General features: G+C 41.7%; 1 protein-coding gene across 8 annotated transcripts in view; it reads left to right on the forward strand.

Annotated features, from left to right (window-relative positions):
• LOC132822044 (teneurin-3) overlaps nucleotides 1-21,334 on the forward strand; it is an 822,914-nt gene that overhangs the window by 744,671 nt on the left and 56,909 nt on the right. For all 8 annotated transcript variants that reach the window (XM_060835055.1, XM_060835070.1, XM_060835085.1 and 5 more), the window contains 4 exons: nucleotides 1,731-1,850; nucleotides 9,110-9,371; nucleotides 9,966-10,233; nucleotides 14,047-14,190. In XM_060835055.1, the coding sequence (XP_060691038.1) occupies nucleotides 1,731-1,850; nucleotides 9,110-9,371; nucleotides 9,966-10,233; nucleotides 14,047-14,190 (794 nt within the window). The remainder of the gene's footprint in view (nucleotides 1-1,730; nucleotides 1,851-9,109; nucleotides 9,372-9,965; nucleotides 10,234-14,046; nucleotides 14,191-21,334) is intronic.

A 21,334-nucleotide genomic window follows, 5' to 3' on the forward strand; every position in this document is an offset into this window, starting at 1 on the left:
TGAGAAACAAAATAAGGATGCAAGACACTAGGAACATAGCCTTTAGTTAGCATGACAGAGACCTGAAAACAGATTGCAGAGAACAGAACACCTTTCATGAAGAATAAGGTAACATAGAACAAATGTATTAAGCTTCGTAAGATTCATCTAATGAGGTGCAATGGCATAAGCAGTGCCTAATACAGAGATTTGCAGGCTGCACAAGTACGTTGTGTGAGGAACTGGTAATCACATCATGTTGCTAATGGGAGCACATACTTTGTCAACGCCGCCCCACACACACACACACGGACAAACATACACACACACACATGATTCTGTATGAGATTTTCAGGGGTATGCGCAGAATGGATAGGTAGCAGCTATTCCCTTGATTAGTGGAGGAATCCATAATGGGAGCGGGGGTGTGATTTTAAGGTGAAGAACAGGAGGTCTAGAGTGAATTAGAGGAAAAACTTTTACCCAGAGGGTGGTGGGAATCTGGCATGCACTGCCCAGGAGGATAGGAGAGGCAGGAAACCTCACAACCTTTAAAACAAGCACTTGAAATGTCGTAATATTCAGGTCTATTGGCCAAGCGCTAGAAAGTGGGATTGGTGAAGGGAGTCAGTGCAGACTTGATGGGCCAAAGGGCCTCTTCTGAGCTCTATATAAGGAAAGGTCTTTAAAAAGTATGTTTAAAATCTTGAAGCAGAGTAATGAAGTAAGACAATTTAATAAAGGCCTGTACCAAGTGCAGGAATGGATCACAAATTATTTAATGTGCTTTTTATGAATTCATAATGCTCTGGAAGTTCAATGCAAGCAAAATGAACAGGTGCCTTTGCAGAGCACCGGCTCCTGATGTACAACAGAAGCAGAGTGCCTCCAGCTATCCAGATTGTCCTGATGCACTTTAATCCCTGAATTTAATTAAAGCTTGTAGAATTACTGTTTCTGATTTCATAACTACTAGCCAATCTCTCCCATCAACCCCATTTGCAGTTTCCTGGAACTTTCAATAATCAATTCATTACTTATTTAACTGCTAAATTGAAATATTGTGGATGAAATTAAAGAACACAAGGAAATGGAACTGTATACATTCAAACTATAAAACATGGATCATGTTGAGCTTGATAAGTTGTCAGGGGAATGCTCATGTTAAATCAGAATATGTGAAATAATATTAGCGTTTTATGAAGATGAATTATTTTGGAATGTCTTTGCAGTATTACCATATCAACTCATGTAAAAGTCAAATTTTTAAGATTATTTTTTAACGGTAAATTTATGGGGTTGATACTACTTGGATACTACTTGTAAGGGGCTGTAATTATGCTACAGTCCAAAACGCCTATCAATGCAGAAGCCCAGTTGATCTCTAAATGAATTTTTAAAAACACAATGAATTACAGTAAGTTAAGCTCCACACAAAGGGAGGTTGTCACCTAACTCTGCGTCTTAAGTTTTCGCCCTAAATTGGTGTGAATTGTACATCAAAACACATAATAGCACAAAAAAAAAAGATTTTCCTCACAAATGATCTGTTATCTGTGAAGAACTGGGATCGACTTTTATATGAGATTGACTTTTACTCAAGTTTATATGGTATTTGATCACATTTGTTTTGTTGGGTTTTTTATTTCTTGAAGCATTTGATTCTCAGTGGAATCTATGTGGGAATATTCCATCAAAGGGTGCTTAATTCCTCTTCTCTTTTTTTTTCCTGCCCTGGCAATCTCTCATAGCCTGAGCTCCGTTATCAGAGGACAAGTGCTTACTGCGGATGGAACACCCCTCATTGGTGTAAACGTGTCCTTTCTGCACTACCCACAGTACGGCTACACCATCACCCGGCAGGACGGAATGTGAGTTTTTTGCTGATAGTAATAAAATGTAGCTTGTGTGTTTCAAACCTATGAAGTGGCAGGAAGGAACCAAATCTGAATAGGTTAGCACAACGTGCTTTCCGTTTAAATACTCCTTGAGGGCTATTCCATTATCCAGCTTCACTTCATCAACCACACCTTGACAGGCCAGGTCAGCTACATCCTGACTTGGTTCCTTCAGTGTTGCTAGGTTACCATGCTGGAACTCGCATCCCTAATGGCACTATATGTGGAACTGTACCTCAAGAACTGAAGTGGATCAAAGAGTCAGCTCAGTGCCACCTTCTCAATGGCATAACCGTTAGCCTAGTCAGATACACTTGCACCTAGTGAATGCATTTTAAAAATGTCCACCTGCCTTAACTCCACATAACCTCTGTGTCATCCCATTTCCTCCGTCCACCATCAGGGCCTTTGTGCCAATTTATGTCAACCAATGCTGCACATCCAGGCACTTTTCCCCTCATGCCTACTATACCAGCTCACTCAGTTGAACTCCTTTCCCATTCTGAGATTAAATAATATAAAATTCTTATGTGCCTGCTGCATAACTTATAAAACGTTCTAATTCATAGATTGCCTATTCATTAACCTCCTTAACTTACGTAATCCCTAAAAAGAAAATATATTTCATTCCATTGCTCATAAATGGAGGGAGGTAATGGCCCCCAGTACTATCATTGGGCTGTTAACCTAGAAACCCTCGTAATGTTCTGAGAATCCAGGTTCAATTCCTACAATGGTAGATGGTGGAACTTGAATTAAATAAAATGTAAAAGCAAAATGGGAATTCAGAGTCTATTGATGACCATGAAATCATTGTCATATGTCAGGAAAAGCCCACTGGATTCACTAATGTCCTTTAGGGAAGCCATGTTTGCCTGGTCGGACCTACATGTGACTCCAGACAACAGCAATGTGGTTGACTCTAATCTGCCCTCTGGATAATTAGGGATTGGTAATAATGCTGGCCAAGTCAGCAATGCCCTAATCGCATGAATGAATTTTTAAAAATTGGAATTAATACTCCAAAATGGTCTAAGGAGAGCCAGGAGGGGGCATGAGAAAGGCTTGGCAGAACGGATTAGGGAGAACACAAAGGCATTTTACATTTACGTGAGGAATAAGAGAATGGTCAAAGAAAGAGTAGGGCCGATCAGGGATAGCATAGGGAACTTGTGTGTGGAGTCTGAGGAGGTAGCGGAAGCCCTAAATGGGTTTTTTGCTTCTGTCTTTACAAAAGGAATGAACTTTGTAGTGAATGAAACCTTTAAAGAGCAAGTGTGCATGCTGGAATGGATAGAGATAGAGGAAGGTGATGTGCTTGAAACTTTTGGCAAACATTAAGATTGACTAGTCACCAGGCCCAGACCAGATTTGTTCTCGGCTGCTTTGGGAAACGAGAAATGCAATTGCTTCACCACTTGCGAAGATCTTTGCATCCTTGCTCCCCAGTGGAGTCGTGCCTGAGGACTGGAGAGAGGCAAATGTAATTCCTCTCTTCAAGAAAGGAAATAGGGAAATCCCCGGCAATTACAGACCAGTAAGTCTCACATCTGTCATCTGCAAAGTGTTAGAAAGGCTTCTGAGGTATAGGGATTTATGACCATCTGGAAGAGCATGGCTTGATTAAATGCAGTCAACATGGCTTTGTGAGGGGCAGGTCATGCCTCACAAACCTTATCAAGTTCTTTGAGGATGTGACTAGAAAAGTTCATGAGGGTTGAGCTGTGGATGTGGTGTATATGGACTCTAGCAAGGCATTTGATAAGGTTCCCCATGGTAGGCTCATTCAGAAGGTCAGGAGGAGGAATGGGAAACAGGGGAACTGAGCTGTCTGGATATAGAATTGGCTGGCCAACAGAAGACAGCGAGTGGTAGTAGGAGGAAAATATTCTGCCTGGAAGTCAGTGATGAGTGGTGTTCCACAGGGCTCTGTTCGTAGGCCTCTACTGTTTGTAATTTTTATTAATGACTTGGATGAGGAGATTGAAGGATGGGTCACAAGTTTGCAGATACACAAAGATTGGAGGTGTCGTTGACAGTATAGAGGGCTGTTGTAGGCTGCAGCGGGACATTGACAGGATGCAGAGATGGCCTGAGAGGTGGCAGATGCAGTTCAACCTGGATAAATGCGAGGTGATGCATTTTGGAAGGTCGAATTTGAAAGGTGAGTACAGGATTAAGAATAGTATTCTTGGCAGTGTGGAGGAACAGAGGGATCTTGGTGTGCAGGTACATAGATCCCTTAAAATGGCCACCCAAGTGGACACGGTTGTTCAGAAAGCATATGGTGTTTTGGCTTTCATTAACGGGGGATTGAGTTTAGGAGTCGTGAGGTCTTGTTGCAGCTCTATAAAACTTTGGTTAGACCGCACTTGGAATACTGCGTCCAGTTCTGGTCACCCTATTATAGGAAAGATGTGGATGCTTTGGAGAGGGTTCAGAGGAGGATTACCAGGATGCTGCCTGGACTGGAGTGCTTATCTTATGAGGAGAGATTGACTGAGCTTGGACTTTTTTCATTGGAGAAAAGGAAGAGGAGAGGGGACCTAATTGAGGTATATAAGATAATGAGAGGCATAGATAGAGTTGATAGCCAGAGACTATTTCCCTGGGCAGAAATGGCTAACACGAGGGGTCATAGTTTTAAGCTGATTGGAGGAAAGTATAGAGGGGATGTCAGAGGCGGGTTCTTTACACAGAGAGTTGTGAGAGCATGGAATGCATTGCCAGCAGCAGTTGTGGAAGCAAGGTCATTGGGGACATTTAAGAGACAGCTGGACATGCATATGGCCACAGAAATTTGAGGGTGCATACATGAGGATCAATGGTCGGCACATCGCGGGCTGAAGGGCCTGTTCTGTGCTGTACTGTTCTATGTTCTAAATCCAAAGAGTCTGAAATCACTTGAGGCTGTCAAATCAGCTGTGAAATGGAAGGCATCTCACTGTGATAATGGAAGGTTGTGCAATCAGTAATGCAGCACAAATCCAGTAACCTTAGAGTTTGGCAGTCCCTCTCTGTGTTGTAGTTTCTTTCAGTTTGACAATCAGTATGCACTTTCTATGCTTATTAATGACTATTTATAATAATCCTAGAAGGAGCCTTACTTCTTCCAAAGAGCATGGTACCTCTCTCAGTGATCCCTGGTACCATATCCAAGGAAACACCTTACCTCTCCAAAAGGGTATCCCACCTCTGCAGGATTATGCCTGCTTCTACCAGATAGGGACACATAGTGTTTTGCACACATAAATCAACAAAATAAGACATGAGTGGATTATGTGCAAAATGGGCATGCATGAAATACAACCAGCCTCTAATCCCTGCTCTGCTAGAATGTTAGTTGCCACATCTGGGGGTTCAACGTTTGGATTTCAGTTATGAAAATGCCTGCTTTTGTATTAAATCACTAACTGTGTTTTATTGTTTCAACTCAAGTCTCGAAATTCCTCTGTAAAAAGAGGAATGAATATCATTAAATAGTCAAGACAAAAATAGAAATTCCTGGAAAAGCTCAGCAGGTCTGGCAGCATCTGTGGAGACAAATCAGAGTTAACGTTTCAGAAGGGTCACTCAACCAGAAACGTTAACTTTGATTTCTCTCCACAGATGCTGGCAGACCTGCTGAGTTTTTCCAGCAATTTCTAGTTTTGCGGCTGATTTACAGCATACGCAGTTCTTTCGGTCATAAAATAGTCAGCCAGTCAGCACTGGTCAGAAAAAGGTTGGTTAATGTTTCTGATGAGGTAATTTTGTCATGAGGGGCATGGAAACCAAGCTCTGAATCATTTTGCTTTGAGTCTCTGCAACTAAATAATCGCTTAATTTTTCAGTGCTGTCTGTAATCATTCATCCCTGCAGTAATCAAAACATGCCTACCTATGAGCCACTGATGTTCAGCAATTAAGCAATGCAACATACCGATAGGCATAGACCATCCTATCCCTAGAGGTGGTTTGATTGTGGCTGATCAATACCTAAACATTATTTACCTGGCCTTGCTTCCTATCTTTTAATACCCTTCTGGAAAGGAAATCTATCCCTGCTTTAAACTTCTTAATTAACTTAACCTCAACAGCTATTCGGGATTGCACATTCTAGATTTTTAATTTTCTCAATGTTGCCCCAGATGGTCTCACAACAATTTTCAATTTGACCCCCCCCACCTTTTCCTGAACTCTGAAACCAAAGAACTGTTTTATTACACCTTGCCCATCAAACTTCTGAATCATCTTCCATCGCAATTCATTTATCAAATTATTCAGATTATATTATTTAATTATAACAATTAATCCAGACAATGCTTCAATTCTGCTGAACCCATTGTGAACTGACCATCTACCTCTAAATAGCCAAAAAATGTTTAAGACTTCATCTGGAACAATGGCCTGCATTCAGACAGAATCAGTGCCTGAAATGTAATTTTGCCAAGGTGTTTTGTTTTTAATTTCTGATTGCCAGCATTTGCAATTACCCCTTTTTACCCCGGTCCTGTTGACCTGTGTCTTATGGAGCTGAAGTAAAAATTTGGATATAGGATCAGACGCAATGCTTAAAATGATTCCAGTTCACACCCATATTAGTCACTGACATGCTCGCCCAGACTTCCCAAAGGACAGAGTTTTCAGTTCCCAAACAGCTTGGAGAGAGAGAGTTGAAAAAGGTGACATTGGAAAAGCGAAGAAGGTCAGGCAGGACCCGGGAAGCAGGAGAGTTGACATTTCGGGCATAAGCCCTTCATCAGGAATGTGGAGGGGGAAGGGGGCTGAGAGATAAACAGAGGTGTGGGGTGGAGTTGGGGGGAAGGTAGGCGGGAGCATTTTTGTGATAGGTCTGTGGGGAGGGTGGAGCAGATAGGTGAAAAGGAGGATGGATAGGTAGGACAAGTCAAGAGGGCGGTGCCAAGTTGGACAGTTGGATCTAGGATGAGGTGGACGGAGGGGAGTTTCGGAAACTCATGAAGTTGATGTTGATGCTGTGTTATGCCCGAAACGTCGAATTTCCTGTTCCTTGGATGCTGCCTGACCTGCTGCGCTTTAACCAGCAACACATTTTCAGCTCTGATCTCCAGCATCTGCAGACCTCACTTTTTACTTGGTGAAGGGTCCCAAGGCGTTCTACCTCCAGTAGTCAAGTGGCTTGGATTTGGCAGTGGAGGAGATCCAGGAGTTGCATATCCTTGGGGTAATGGGAGAGGGAGTTGAAGTGGTCGACCTCAGGGTGGTGGGGTTGTTTGATACGTGTTACCCAGAGATGTTCCCTGAAATGCTTCATACTGCATTTGTATCCACCTGAAGAAAGGAGAAAAACAGATTGAAGATCTTCTCCTGGTTGCCCAGTGAGTTTAAACCATTACCTATTGACTCACAGAACTGATTGAACAAAGCTCACAGAACTGAGTTCATTGTTCCAAGAAGGTGGCAGTGAGTCTGCTCCTGTGTTCCTGGCAGTGGAAGCTCTGTCATAACTATCCAAGCTGTGTGAATTCAAAGAGAGCACAGGGTGATGATCTTCCCGAGGTTTTCCCCTTCCTATTTACAAACGTGACTGAGCTGAGAGATACTGCTGAGGATCTTGGAACTGATAAAGCTAAGAACGAAAAAGAAGTGAAGTGCTATACATTTAAAAGCCAAGATTTCCTATTATCCTTAACTTGTTACTATTGTAAGGGTCATACTGTGATCCCTGTATCTATATTGGAACTGTGCCCATAAGGTTATGTTCATGTACTTGCCTGCCTGGGGCAGTGAATTGCAGACTGCTTCTCAGGTGTTATCGTGAATGTTTGGCTTATAGGCCTTCAAGCGATTAATTGACACACTAGAAGCAACAGTAGCAGAAGAGAACAGGAAGGTTATTATTTACCTGCTGCCGAAATGTTCATTTACACCTTTGCTTTATATTTGATTTTCCTACGGCAGTGCTAGCTGGCCTTCTGTGTTCTACCCTCTGTTAATGAGGTCGTCCAACTCATACCGAGCTCCATTTAGCCATCACTTCTGCAGACTGACCTACATTGGCTCCCTGTTAAACAATGCCTTCATTTTAAAAATCTCATTTTTGTTTTCAAATCCCTCCATGACCATGTTCTTTTCTATCTTTGTAATCCCTCCCAGCCTTACAAAACCTCTTAGCTAGCCGCGCTCCTCCCAACATCTCTTGCTGTCTTTAGGAAGCTCCTGAACATCTACCTCCTTAACCAAGCATTAAGCTTTCTGCTGCAGTGTGTATCTATAAACATCCACGTCATTTCTTATTCAGTGATGCCCATTGGGACATTTTACAACTGTAGAGGTGCTATATAAATGTAAATTATTGTTGTACTGCCCACCTGAGGTAGTTGGATGAAAAGCCATGATACTTCTCGGCATTGGGTACCTTAAGGTGCAGGAGAAGAATTATTAATCATTAAAGGAACTAGAATCTATTCTGTTGTTTTAAAGAGCCCTCAAGTTCATATAATTGCGAGATATTTAATTTCAAGAGAGAGGTGAAGAACAGCAAGACATTTTAACTCTTTACCCAGAGTAAGATGTACCTCCCACTGCAGGTTCTCCTCATTTCTAATGCTTTCCCATGTGCACACTTCCCCTTGGGAAGACCGCAGTACATTTGAGAGCTGAGGCAGAAGGGGACTGACCCAAACAAAACCACCACCTCAAAACAATACTGGCCTCACGAGACAATCACTCGAATGTAGATGTAGCTCCGAACTCTGACTGATTTCCTGAACCCTCCCATCCAACCCTCAATCTGTACGGCCAACATACAGACAGGTGCTGCGAACAATTGTAGCCAAGCAATCACCATGCTACTGAGGCAGGCTAGATCAGTGGGAGCCAGAAGGGGAACCTTGAATCTTTCTGATCTCCCTTGTCCAGCTCTCAACGCAGCAGTATGTTTGCAGACAAAACAGTTCTGCAGTGATTATGTTAGACTGAATTTCTTTGTTGCTACCCTGTTGTTATCAGTCCTGTAATCAGATGAATAGTTTGTGTAAATTGCATTTTCCGGCTTCCAGGGCAGAAATTATTCTCATAAATAAACCCGTTTTCTATTTAGTTATAATCTTGTCGAAACCACGGTAACAATTGCAAATGCCTTTAATGTGATTGAGTGGCACAGAGTGGTGTCGTGCTCAGGAATGCTAAAGAGAAAGTCCAAGCTCAATAACTTAGATTTGTGCCCTGAGTGACACTGATTTTCCTTCTATGGCTCTTGTTTCGATCAAGGTTCGACCTGGTGGCAAACGGTGGGGCGTCTCTCACTCTGTGCTTTGAACGTGTCCCCTTCATCACTCAGCACCACACTGTGTGGATCCCCTGGAATGTTTTTCATGTGATGGACACCATGGTCATGAAGAAGGAAGAGAATGAGATTCCCAGTTGTGATCTAAGTGGATTCGTGAGGCCAAATCCCATCATACTCGCATCTCCTCTGTCCACCTTTTTCAGGTCATCTCCTTCGGAGAGCCCCATTATTCCTGAGACACAGGTAAACAGACCCTTTGCTACCTTCCTCTCACTCACAGCAACACATGCAACTACACACACACACACACACACACACACACTCTTTCCAGGTTATCGTCTAACAAGTGTCTTTGAAATCACAAGCATTTAGAGCACAGCTCCTTTGTCAGGCACTTCTGTAGAGATTGGGGAAATTCATCTCTCCTGTGATGCCACGCATTCATTTTCCAACACATGACATCATCCTACCACCTTAGCATCATCAGATTGCTTTGCTGCAAGTTTATGTTCACACACCTAGGGTCTGTGGTAATATAAACTTTGTGGCACTGTGTGCAGACATAATTACATTCTTCAACCAAATTCTCCCATTCCATATTGGTGGCCCCATCTGTACTGTCTAGTGGAGTGTTGGTAATATCTGCCCAAGAGAAATCACAGTTAAAATGAAATAAGTGATTTTTCTTTCTCATTTTGGGCTTAAACTCTCCCCAGTGGTTGTGTGTGTTGTCTTGGCTTCTACTTCATCTATAAGCAAAGTCTGTCTGTCTGTCCAACTAACCTTCACTCTGTCTAAGAAGGACATCTCTGTCTCACATTCTGATATATCCATCAGGTGCTTCATGAAGAAACAGAGATTCCTGGCACTGAGCTGAAGTTAATCTACCTTAGCTCACGGGCTGCTGGCTATAAGCCAGTTCTGAAGATCACAATGACCCAGAGCACAGTGCCATTCAACTTGATGAAGGTTCACCTGATGGTGGCTGTGGTGGGCCGACTATTCCAAAAGTGGTTCCCGGCATCACCTAATCTGTCATACACCTTCATATGGGACAAAACTGATGCCTACAATCAAAAAGTCTTCGGCCTGTCTGAGGCAGTCGGTAAGTTCAGAGGAGATGTTTGCCTTAGTGTACTTGCTTGTCGTATGTCTCCAGCTTCTCTCTTTGCTCCGTCTGAGGCCATAAACAGATGAGTCCGGACCAAACCCCACAACAGGACCTCACCAAAGTTGTCGTCCTAAACCTCTGTCCCTACTGCCAGGAATTGCTGGTTGATCATTAGCTGCATCACAAGCAAATCTAATAACTGCTCCCACGTGATTCAAAAGCAAATCATTGGAAAGGTGAAATAAAAAAGCAGAAAATGCTGGGAACACCATTTGGAAAGAGTAGCAGTGTTAACTTTCAGGTCCATCATCTTTTATCAGAAAAGATGGTGAAGCATTACAGCCTGAAACATGGACCTTGGAGTAGAGTATTCCCAGAATTTATTGTTATATTCCAAATACACCCCTCACCCACAATTCAATCTTGTTGTCTTTCAATAGCGAACACTTACACAATAATGGGGAGCTAAAAGCCCATTCTCATCAAATCTAACAGCACCTAAAGAGGCCATTTGATGCATTGTGACTGAAATAACTATCCTTTTGATCTCAGTTCATTTTTCACTCATTCCCAGGATAAGGGCATCGCTGGCCAGGCAACATTTAATACCTGTCCCGAGTTGCACAGAGGGCAGTTAAGAGTCAACTAAATACTTGTGGAGTCACATACAGGCCAGACCAGGTCAGGTTAAAGGGGATAGTGAACCAGATGGGTTTTTCCAACATTCAAAATGGATTCATTAGATTCTTAATTCCAGATAATTATTGAAATCAAATTCCACAATCTGCCATGGTGGGATTCAATCACAAGTCCCTGGATTAACAGTCCACTAGGCCATTGCCTCCCCATTTATTGCTTTTAAAAGCTGGTATGAATTCTATGGTATTCCACAGACTTGCAGCACATGGTTTTGAAATCCTCTCAACCATTTTCATTGCTGATTCGAGAATAATTTTAAATTTATGCCATCCTGTTACCAACTGACGGACTATCAAATGAAAATCATGTTACCCTCTTCACCTCACCAAATTTGTAATTCTGAAACCCTCTATCAAACGTCCCTTCGCTTTCATTAATGAAACAAGCACCTCTCCATTTTTCTAATCTTTCCACATCATCAAAGACTTTCATCCGCTAATGTGATTTTGGTGAATCTCCGTTATGCTATCTATAAGGCATCTTGTACTGGACACAACGTTAAACTGCAGCTCACTCTCATTCACCAGCAGTGCTAGGGTCACTAACACTGTAGAATCGGAGATGGTGCTATCATGATGATGTTACTGGAATAGTCATCCCGAGACCAATAGTAATTCACTGCAGTCTTGAGTTCAAATCCCACCACAGCAGCTCGTGAAATTTAATTTCTATTCGTAAATCCAAAGATAAAAACTAGTCTCTATAAGAATGGCAACTATCATCAGTTGTTAATGAAAACACATGCAGTTCACAAGGAAATAAAATCTGCCATCCTTACCTAGTCTGGCTTGCAGATGACTACAGACCCAGAACCATGTGGTTGACTCTTAACTACTCTCTGAAATGGCCTGGCAGACCATCTAGCCCATCTAAGGATGGGCAACAAATGCTGACTTTGTCAGAGATGCCCACATCGTCCAAAAGAATAAAGAAGAAAGAAAATCAGCACAAATTGATTTGTACTGAGTTCCACTCAGCTCAGTCATGGGACTCCAGCCAAGACATTTTTTATCAGGGTCCCCTAATCCCTGCAGCAATACCTCAATCTGAGTAAAAAGGTTGATTTTTATCATTCATGTTAATTAATGGCATGAACTAGAAGAATTGAGTGCACAGGATCTCTGAGGAAATCTTTATATTTTTAAATGGAGGAAGCCTTTTCAAATTAAGTGATTTTAGACTCTGGAGCCCAAGAATATATTGAGATTTCATAGACAAACACCAGCTCCAGCTTTACACTGTGTCAGAACATCTAACTTTCACAGAAAGCATGTGTGTGTTTGCTGCTGCTTTAGCACGACCAGACACAGCAAGTGTCTGCTTAAACCCAACTACTGAGCTTAGGTATTTTCTACATATTGAAAGGTAGGGCACACAGGCCTCACTAGGGAAGTGCTCCACTGGAATGCCACCCAATCTGCAAACTATTCTTGCAGTATCACCACTTGTTTACTAGCAAAAGCCAATTGTATCCATACCAACACTTTCCCTTTAATTCCATGGACTTCCATGCTCTTTTGGAGCCTCCCATGTAGCTCTTTCCTGTTGAAAGTCTTTGTGTAGCACCATTTGTGACACTGCTTCGATTAACCTGCTGTGTTTTCTGATCAGAGAATTTAATCAAATCAGTCAAGACTTAATGTGCCTTTTAACTAATCCATGCAGTTCCTGTAGTGAGCTTATCTTTGGTCCAGCACAATTAGTTTCAAATCTGTCCTCAGGATTTCACAGCCAGGGAGGTGCGTCATAAAGGGACTAAAAGGTTGCTTGAAACTAAGACAAATCCATGCTCTTCATGATTAGCTAATGCCATTCTGAGTGAAAGGTTAGCTTCCTTGTATCGAGATATAACATCTGAAGTCCTCCAGTGGTACACCAGTCCTCAGTCAGGATTGATTGATTGTGATGAATGCCTTTTCTATTCCCTGGCATGCATTTCATTTGGAGCAGCAGATTTCCCAACTTTCAGTGATAAATCCTTGAGTGAATTTTGATACCTTTTCTTCTCCTAACCATGGCTCCTGTCTCATCTTTAAATGCAGCTTTCACATGATCAGCATCCCTTCTGAATACCAATGCACTTCAGCTTTGTCCTCTGCATCTGTGCACCCATATTGGGTCACTGGGAAGGAACCATCGAGTAAAACAATATCCCAAAGAGATTGATGCTCTTCTGGTGTTTTTAGAATCACAGAATGCTAAAGTACACACGGAACTGATTCCATCCATCATTCCATTGTCAGTTCTTTTGTGGAGTGATCCAATTCATCCCCAAGGCTTGGCAAACCTTTCTTTATCCAAATTCCATTTGAAAGTAATGATTGAATCTGCTTCCAATGTTGTTTCATTCTCAATGACAACTCTGTATTAAAAGAAAGTCCTTTGGCCAGCTGTTTCTTTTGACAATTGTCTTATATCTGTGTCTTCTGGTTACTAACCCTTCTGCCACCGTATACAGTTTCTGCTTAATTACCCAGTCAAAACCCTTCATGCTTTTATTAAATCCCAACTTAACGTCCTCACCTCTAAAGAGAAAGTCCTAAAACAGGCCTAATCTTTATAGCCTGGTGGAAAGAAAGAAGCAGTTCAGTTTTTACTTTTAAAGGGAGGGGGGTAAGGTATTTGGGCACGTTAACAGTACTGCACAAAGAGTTGCAGGCAGTTTTGCTTTATAATAATCTAACCAAACCTTCACAGTGGCACACAAAAGGCTGAGAAAAATCATTTTTATTTGGTTTTTCATTAATTCTGGAGCCAGAAATATGCTGCTGCCCATATAAGAGAAACTTAAGTCTAATTTTCCTCATTTGATCCCAATAACAGGAGTTAGCCATTCTGTATTTTACACCTCTCTGCCACTCAGTTAGATCATCATTGATTTGTATTTCAACCGTGTCTTTGATCAGCGATTTCTTGACCACAAAAATATGTCCGAGTTCAGAAAATTTAAGTTGACCTAACATCCACAGCCTTTTGGAAGTGAGAGTTGTGAATTTCCTTTCTGTTTTGTTTGATGAGGTGCTTTCTGGTGGTCTTTCAGCCTTATGAATGTTTGAAGGACAATTTCTTCCTAGCCAGTCAATTAATGATGGTTTTCTCCCTGTCCAGTTTCTGTGGGTTATGAATACGAGTCCTGTCTGGATCTCATCCTCTGGGAGAAGAGAACGGCTGTTTTGCAGGGGTATGAATTGGACTCTTCAAATATGGGTGGCTGGTCACTGAATAAACACCACGTCCTGGATGTGCAGAATGGTAAGAGGATGAAAAGCATGCAGTGATTATTGATCTGCTGACGGCTATGCATGGTCTTTACTTGAGTTTGATGCTTCAATGTGTGGTAACACTGCAGCTCCAGACCTTTACCACAAGGTGGAGTTTTATAAGGTCTGGCATCACACCTGAGAGAAATCCGCTCTGGCTTGACCAGTGTGACGGACCATCCACTATTAATTTGAAAGAATCTCAAAGTTCATAGAGCCCATTGCACTGACGTTGGAGAACTGAAATGGTTATCCCACTGCAACTTCTGACCCTTCGACCTCTGATTTTTACAATGCCATCTAATTTAACTATTTTCAGCAGCCACTGTGCTAGTTAAATGCACCATAGAAAGGTGCGTATGGGCCATTTGACCAGGATCTAAGAGGGGAAGGGTTTAAAAAGGACCTGAGGAGTAACTTTCTCATGCAGAGTGTGGTATGCGTATGGAATGATCTGCCAGAGGAAATGGTGGAGGGTGGTACAATTACAACATTTAAAAGGCATCTGGATGGGAATATGAATTGGAAGGGTTTAGAGAGATATGGCCCAAATGCTGACAAATGGGGCTAAATTAATTCAGGATATCTGGTCACCACGGACAAGTTGGACTGAAGAGTCTGTTTCCTCATGCTGTATGATTCTATCTCGGTTCTGGTTTTGTCAGACATCCAAATTGCTGGGCCCTGCAGAAATTAAATCAATTTGGGGAAGATTTAAAAGAAGTCTTGCCATTGATGGAATGGGTAGAATTTGTCAACGCCTTGTGCCCCTTTAAACCCCAGCGTCCATCTTCATGGCACAGCCCGGTGTTCTGTATTTCCCACCTAGTTCTCACAAACATGGATCTGAAAATTGATCCCTTAACATTACAGAATGGAGCCCATTCCTCGTGGTGGAGCTTTTAAACCACGGTGGAGGTGTCACAGAGCAGAGGCACCCTTTTGGCCTACCATGTTTGCACCAGGTCCTGAAATAAGCAACACCTGACATGAATAGTAATAGAAACTATGCAAGAGGGTGCCCCTATATGTAATGTCAGAGAGTTCTGTCAGTGGAATAGGCGCATTGTAATAGTGTGTGACCACAGTGTGAGAGTAAGCACGAGCTTCCTTGCTGTATCTCCTGTCAGCCAAGCTTTTATGGACGTTTTCCCAACAATTCAACCCATTAATGACTTTGTTAAGGCAGAGCACACAACAGCCCCAAACTAAAGTTCAGATTCTATGTGAAGTAGCAAATGTACTTTTTTCTCAGAAGCAAGTTGATTAGATTCCTCGTTGACCCTGCATTATACTCGAGTTTAATAAAAATAGAATGAAACAAAAGATATCTCTCCACCCCTCAACCCATACCTCCTCTGACTCCCCACCACTACCCACACAATCCCTTTTCCCCATCCATGCCAACCCAAGCCTTCATACCTTCCATGCCACTCGGTGTCCCTTTGCTCACCATCTTCACAGCCACTATGCTAACGTATGGTCCTATACCAAAAGTTATAGACTCTATACCAATGTTGTGCCAACTCATAACACCCAGCCTTTGCCTCTCTACCCACCATGTCAACTCAACCTTGTATCCACCATGACCTGAGGTAAAATATAAAGTTCTGTTCAGTCTGGTGTATGTTACGTACTTCACTCTGCTGAGAAAAACACTCCTTTATTTCAATGACATACACTGCATTTAAATTCCTTCTCATCAATGAAGCCTGCGTCACGGCAAAAGTGGGAGCTGTGGTTTCCATCCAGCTTTCACACAGCATGAACCCCAGCTTTTAGCTGTACAGAGAGAGGAATAAGAGCTTCCACCTCCAACTTCAAGACCCCAGCAACTACTGTAAGACAATGCTAAAAATCCTGATTTTGTGGGAGCTTGACCCCACACATTCAGGCTGCTTCGATTGTTCCAACTTTGAAAGAAAAGCCCAAGGCCCTCACCAGCTGATTACTTTATTGGCTTCAAGCAGACCACTCTCCACCTCTGACTCAACCTTTCTTCATTTAAAAAAAACAGGACAAAATAACCCTCTTCAAGCCAAAGAATCGACACATCTCCCCATCAATATACAAAAATGGCTTTATTTTTAAAAACCTTGACTCTTACTCTATTACCGCACTACAATACATATACATTACATTGACTCTAAGCATACAAACATTCACCACTGTTGTCCATTTCAGTCCCCACCACCAAATGCCTACATTTTCCTTCATTAAAGTCACAACAATGCATCAGCAATTGCATTCTCTTCTCCTGCTACATATAACTTATCAAATTGAATAGCTGCAATAATAAACTCTATGTAAACCGTCTGGAATATTTATCCTTAAATTTTTCTAATAACTTTAATTGGTGATGATCAGTATATAGTTTCTCAGACACATTAAGGGCATTATAAATGTTGAAATGTTTCAATGCCAACACCAAACTCAAGGTCTTCTCAATTAAAGAATATTTCTGTTGATGTTTATTCACTTTTCTGGAAAAATGCCCAATGGGTCTTTCTATCTTCTCGTCGGCTTCTTGCAAGAGTACAACACCGACACCCACATCACTCACATCAACAGCCACTTTGAGTTGCTTTATGTAAGGAGGTGTGATTAACACTGGAGCAGTGGTTAACACAACTTTTAGGCTGTTAAATGCTTTCTGATATTCCTGTGTCCACTGAACTTTCCTGCACTTCTTCAACAGCTTGTCCCACTTTCTCAATACAGTCTTGCAAAAGGAATAGGAAATGAATCAACTTTCAGAACTGCATTGGCTTTATGATAATCCAAACATATCATTGGGTACCATCGGTTTTGGCCCCATTACTATGGATGAGCTCCATTTGCTGCAACTCACTTCAATCGTGTTGTTTTTGAGCATGTATTCAATCTCTTTTTGAACCTGTGCCAAATTTAGAAGGTTACGTCTAAAAGGGTGTTGTTTAATTGGAACAGCATTTCCTATGCATCATGCATAATCACTTTAGGAGAAAGTAAGGACAGCAGATGCTGGCGATCAGAGTCAAGAGTGTGGTGCTGGAAAAGCACAGCAAGTCAGGCAGCATCTGAGGAACAGGAGAATTGAAGTTTCGGGCAAAAGCCCTACGTCAGGAATGACTAATCACATTAGTACTTCCCAGCTTATTCCCACATATTTCCCCATGTGATTGTAATAACTCTTTCAGGTCATTTTGATTTTCCTCTGGAGGGTAACTCAACAATGTCTCCCAATTTTTGAGAACTTCCTCATTTTCCAATTTATTTTGAGGAATGTCCAATTATGGAATAGCTGAACTTGGTTCTTCACTCTGTGTGTCATAACCGGTACCATATTCTCCTTTTACTTTGCTTCCCTATCAAAATGCATTTTGAGCATATTCACATGACATGATCTGTGAAATTTCTATCTATCTGACGTTTTCATCAAGTATTGACCTGTCTCAATTTTTTTTCATTTGATAAGGCCCACTAAACCTTGCCTTTAAAGGTTTGCTCACCACTGAGAGTACCAGTAACACTTTATCTCCATTAGGAAAATTGTAAATTTTTGATTTCTTGTCTGCTTCCTGTTTCATCACATGCTGTGCCACTTTTAAATGATGTCTAGCCAAGCCCCCAGCTCTGTTTAATCTTTCCCTTAAATTTGACATATAGTTCAAATGTGTGGTCTCTGAACTCTCACTTACCAATTTCTTCTTAATTAATTTTGTGCCCAAGAAAACATTGCATCATCGTACACATAAAATGACAGCATATATTTACAATATTTATTTGATGTCAAGTATGCAGCCTAAGGGGTTTTATCCTGTGTCCAGTCCCTTGGTATACCATAGCAATGACCTACAGTGGCTTTCCCCCATTGTAGTCATTGCCCCCAAGGCTAATAGCCTACCTCAGTGTGTACTCTTGGACTTAATAATCATATCTGCTGAATAGTTTATGACAAAGAGTTAAAAATATAAGCATTTGGGGAAGGCAGTTGCCATCGCTGGATTCTACTTTGGTGTACCAAAGTATTTGCAGCTTCTGTTAAAACTATTCAGTGGGATAAATGACTCACGCATGGTTTGAATTCAACAAAACATGGAAAATTCATCCATTTCTTCCCATTCTCTTGTGGATAAAATCTATGGTATGTCCATTTGTTTTACAAGTGTACCAATTTCCCTAATTGAAGCTTTTGCTGTGTAACATCAGAGGTAGTTTTGTGGGAACAAAGGGCTAATTGAATCGTGATCGAGTGAGCAAACGAAATGGAGCAATTAAAGAAAAAAATTTGGACAAGTCAGTTCTTAAAAATGTGTTGTGTTGGTGAATCGATTCTTTAAATTATTCTGGGATGTGCAGTGACAGGCAATAACTTTTCTGAAGTGAATTGCGTCTAATTGAATAAACACAGTGATTAGTTGTAATGACAAGCTACATAAGCCAGAGAGATTCATTCTGGAGCAGAGTACAGACAGCAGCAGGTGTTTGTGCGGACACCCAGAAAAATGGTGATAAATATTCTAATGAAGGTAAAATATTGTTCATCATTCCCTTTGTGTTTTGTGAAGAGAAATTGTAAAGTAGTAATTTTTCATCGTAACGGCTGAATGTATCAGGTTTAATAACAAAGCATGCTGACACAGAAGAGTTCTTTGATGAAAATTACAGAACTCAGCTATTTGGGGAAAGTAATTGTCACAGTTGGGTGTTGTAAATGTACACTAAAGCTGTTATAGCTTTTTTTTTAAAGCTGTTTTGTGGGAGAGATGAATCTATGAAGGCCTGATCTGAGTAAAGCCTGGGAATTTCACATACGGTTAAATTATGGTTTTGTAAAATATTCAAAGCCACCCCACCTCCTCCCCGAGTGACTTTCCTGTTGATGGCCTCTGCTGAAGTCATAGGTATTGGGCTTTTAAACAGAATTGCTGCCATATTGGAAGAAATCCTACAGAAATAGACTCTCGACCTGCCATGTTGGGAACAATGCAATTTTTTAATCACAGGATTTAATTAGACAAAGAGATGTGAATATTTTAATTTATAAATATCAAATGGGATTACTCAGCTTTGTTCTTGGTAAACCCAGTGATTTATGGGGTGTGTTTATAATCTGCAATGTGTTGGACTTCAGCAAAGACAGAGATGGGACCTGTTCATACCATAGTGTCTTAATTATTGTTCGATAAATAGAAGGTGAAATCCATTAAAGTTGTAGTTGCAGGATGGTAGTTGTGTGTTCATTTTAGGTTCCTGGTCCACGGTAAGAGAGTTCATGTGATGCAATGGCCAGCGTCCCTGCCTCTGAACCAGAAGCACAAGGTTGGAGTTCAGAATGTAGCCATAAAGATCAATTCTCAGCCTGAAAATCCCTTCAGTATGTCTATGATAATGCAGCAAGGGTGGGAGAGTCTTCCAGTCAGCAATGCTTAATTAGTGCCTCTCAAGTTACAGATGCTGGCAGCAGACTGGCAACCTGGTCTGGGGAAAGAAAATAACTATTTGAAGGGATAAAAGCATGGGATTTTCATCATGTATCATTAGATATGGAAAAACCTTAAAGGTAAATATAAAAACATGAGATGTTGGTGTGGGGGCCCATCTGAATCATGAGTGTGGTGCTGATGCCCAAGGCATCACTTCTCCAGCTCCTCAGATGCTGCCTGACCTGCTGTGCTTTTCCAGCAACACACTCTTGACTTTGATCTTCAGCATCTGCAGTCCTCACTTTCTCCTAGTGGGGGCCGTCTCCCTCATTTTTGTTCTAAACAATAGACTGCAAATGCAAGGAAACCTGTGGAGCATAACATCTCATTGTGACAAACTAAAGAGTTTTGTATTGGACATAACATCTCAATATTTGTAAGGAGCACAGGAAAACTGTTACGTCTGAGCTACAACATTTTATGAGAGTGCAGATTCTAGTATGTACAAATGCTGCTTTCCTAGCATTGATGCAGAAACCAGGCTAAATTTAAAACTGACCATTCACGCAGTCACACTCCATATGCATCCCTTGTTCAGAGAAGGAAGACAAACAATGCTAATATCAACTTGGTTGTAGATTCAAAAATCGTGTTTGCTCTGAATTATTTAACAATGTGAGGAGAATATTTCTCACTTTGAAGTTATCCTTCTTAAGATGAGAACAAGGTGCAATCTTCAGATTTCTGCCCCACCGCCCACAACAGTTCACATTCTACTTCTCACGTTCACTTGTTACTGCAATCAGCTGCACCTCTGCAACTTCACACCCCTGTTGCTGGAAAACCTGTTCCTGCCCCATTAACCTATCCTCTCCAACCTGGTGGAAGAAAAAGACACATACCTAGCTGGTTATCACTCTGGAAGTTGATAGATGTGAATGTGTTGAACTGTCAAGCCTCTAGGCTTTTGTTGTAACGCTTTCAGGCTGTTTCACATCAGGAATGCAGCTTCCTGTTTGAGTATTTTCTCCAAGGTCCTCCCATTGTGTGCTCCTCATGGAGAGATGTTGGCTCGGGGTGTGCATTTATTAGGTCAAGTGGATTCTGCCTCTGCTTTGAGTATTATCTGAACAGGCAGGTCCATAGACAGTCTGCTAACTGTGCTGATAATTGAAAATGTTAGTGAAACGATTAATGCCCAATAAATCACACCACTCATAGTATTAACCCAGTATCGGTCAGGGGTGCTCTCTGCATGTGGAACCTGATATCAGGGCAGGTCTCTCACTCAAAGGAACTCAAACTGGTTAAGGTGCCCAGCACCAGGAAGAGGGAAAACTCATTCAGAACCAGCACTTAGCCCTCGAGACCTCGTCTTGTGACCGGGAATCCAGCAATGACTCTCCGATTGGCCGAGTGCATTCTGCAGAGGGGAGCACCCCCTTTTGGGCCCTTCATGCAGTGAAAGGCTCCATCACTTGTCTGCCAAATGCCTGAATTGAACAAAATGCGACAGCCCTTGCTGTAAGGAGGGAAGGTAATGGCCAACCACCTGTCTGTCTGCAGCTGAGACCCTCATCACCTCAAATGACTGCCCCCCTATTTATTCATACAGGCCACCAGCCTGCACTGAGAATAAGCCACCTTTCTCAATTTGGAGAATGGTTACTGATTTACATATAAATTCATACAGAAATACAACAAGATGCATTTGCACTTAGAAACAGT

The sequence above is a fragment of the Hemiscyllium ocellatum genome, chromosome 2 (genome assembly GCF_020745735.1).
Source record: "Hemiscyllium ocellatum isolate sHemOce1 chromosome 2, sHemOce1.pat.X.cur, whole genome shotgun sequence".
NCBI lineage: Eukaryota > Metazoa > Chordata > Chondrichthyes > Orectolobiformes > Hemiscylliidae > Hemiscyllium > Hemiscyllium ocellatum.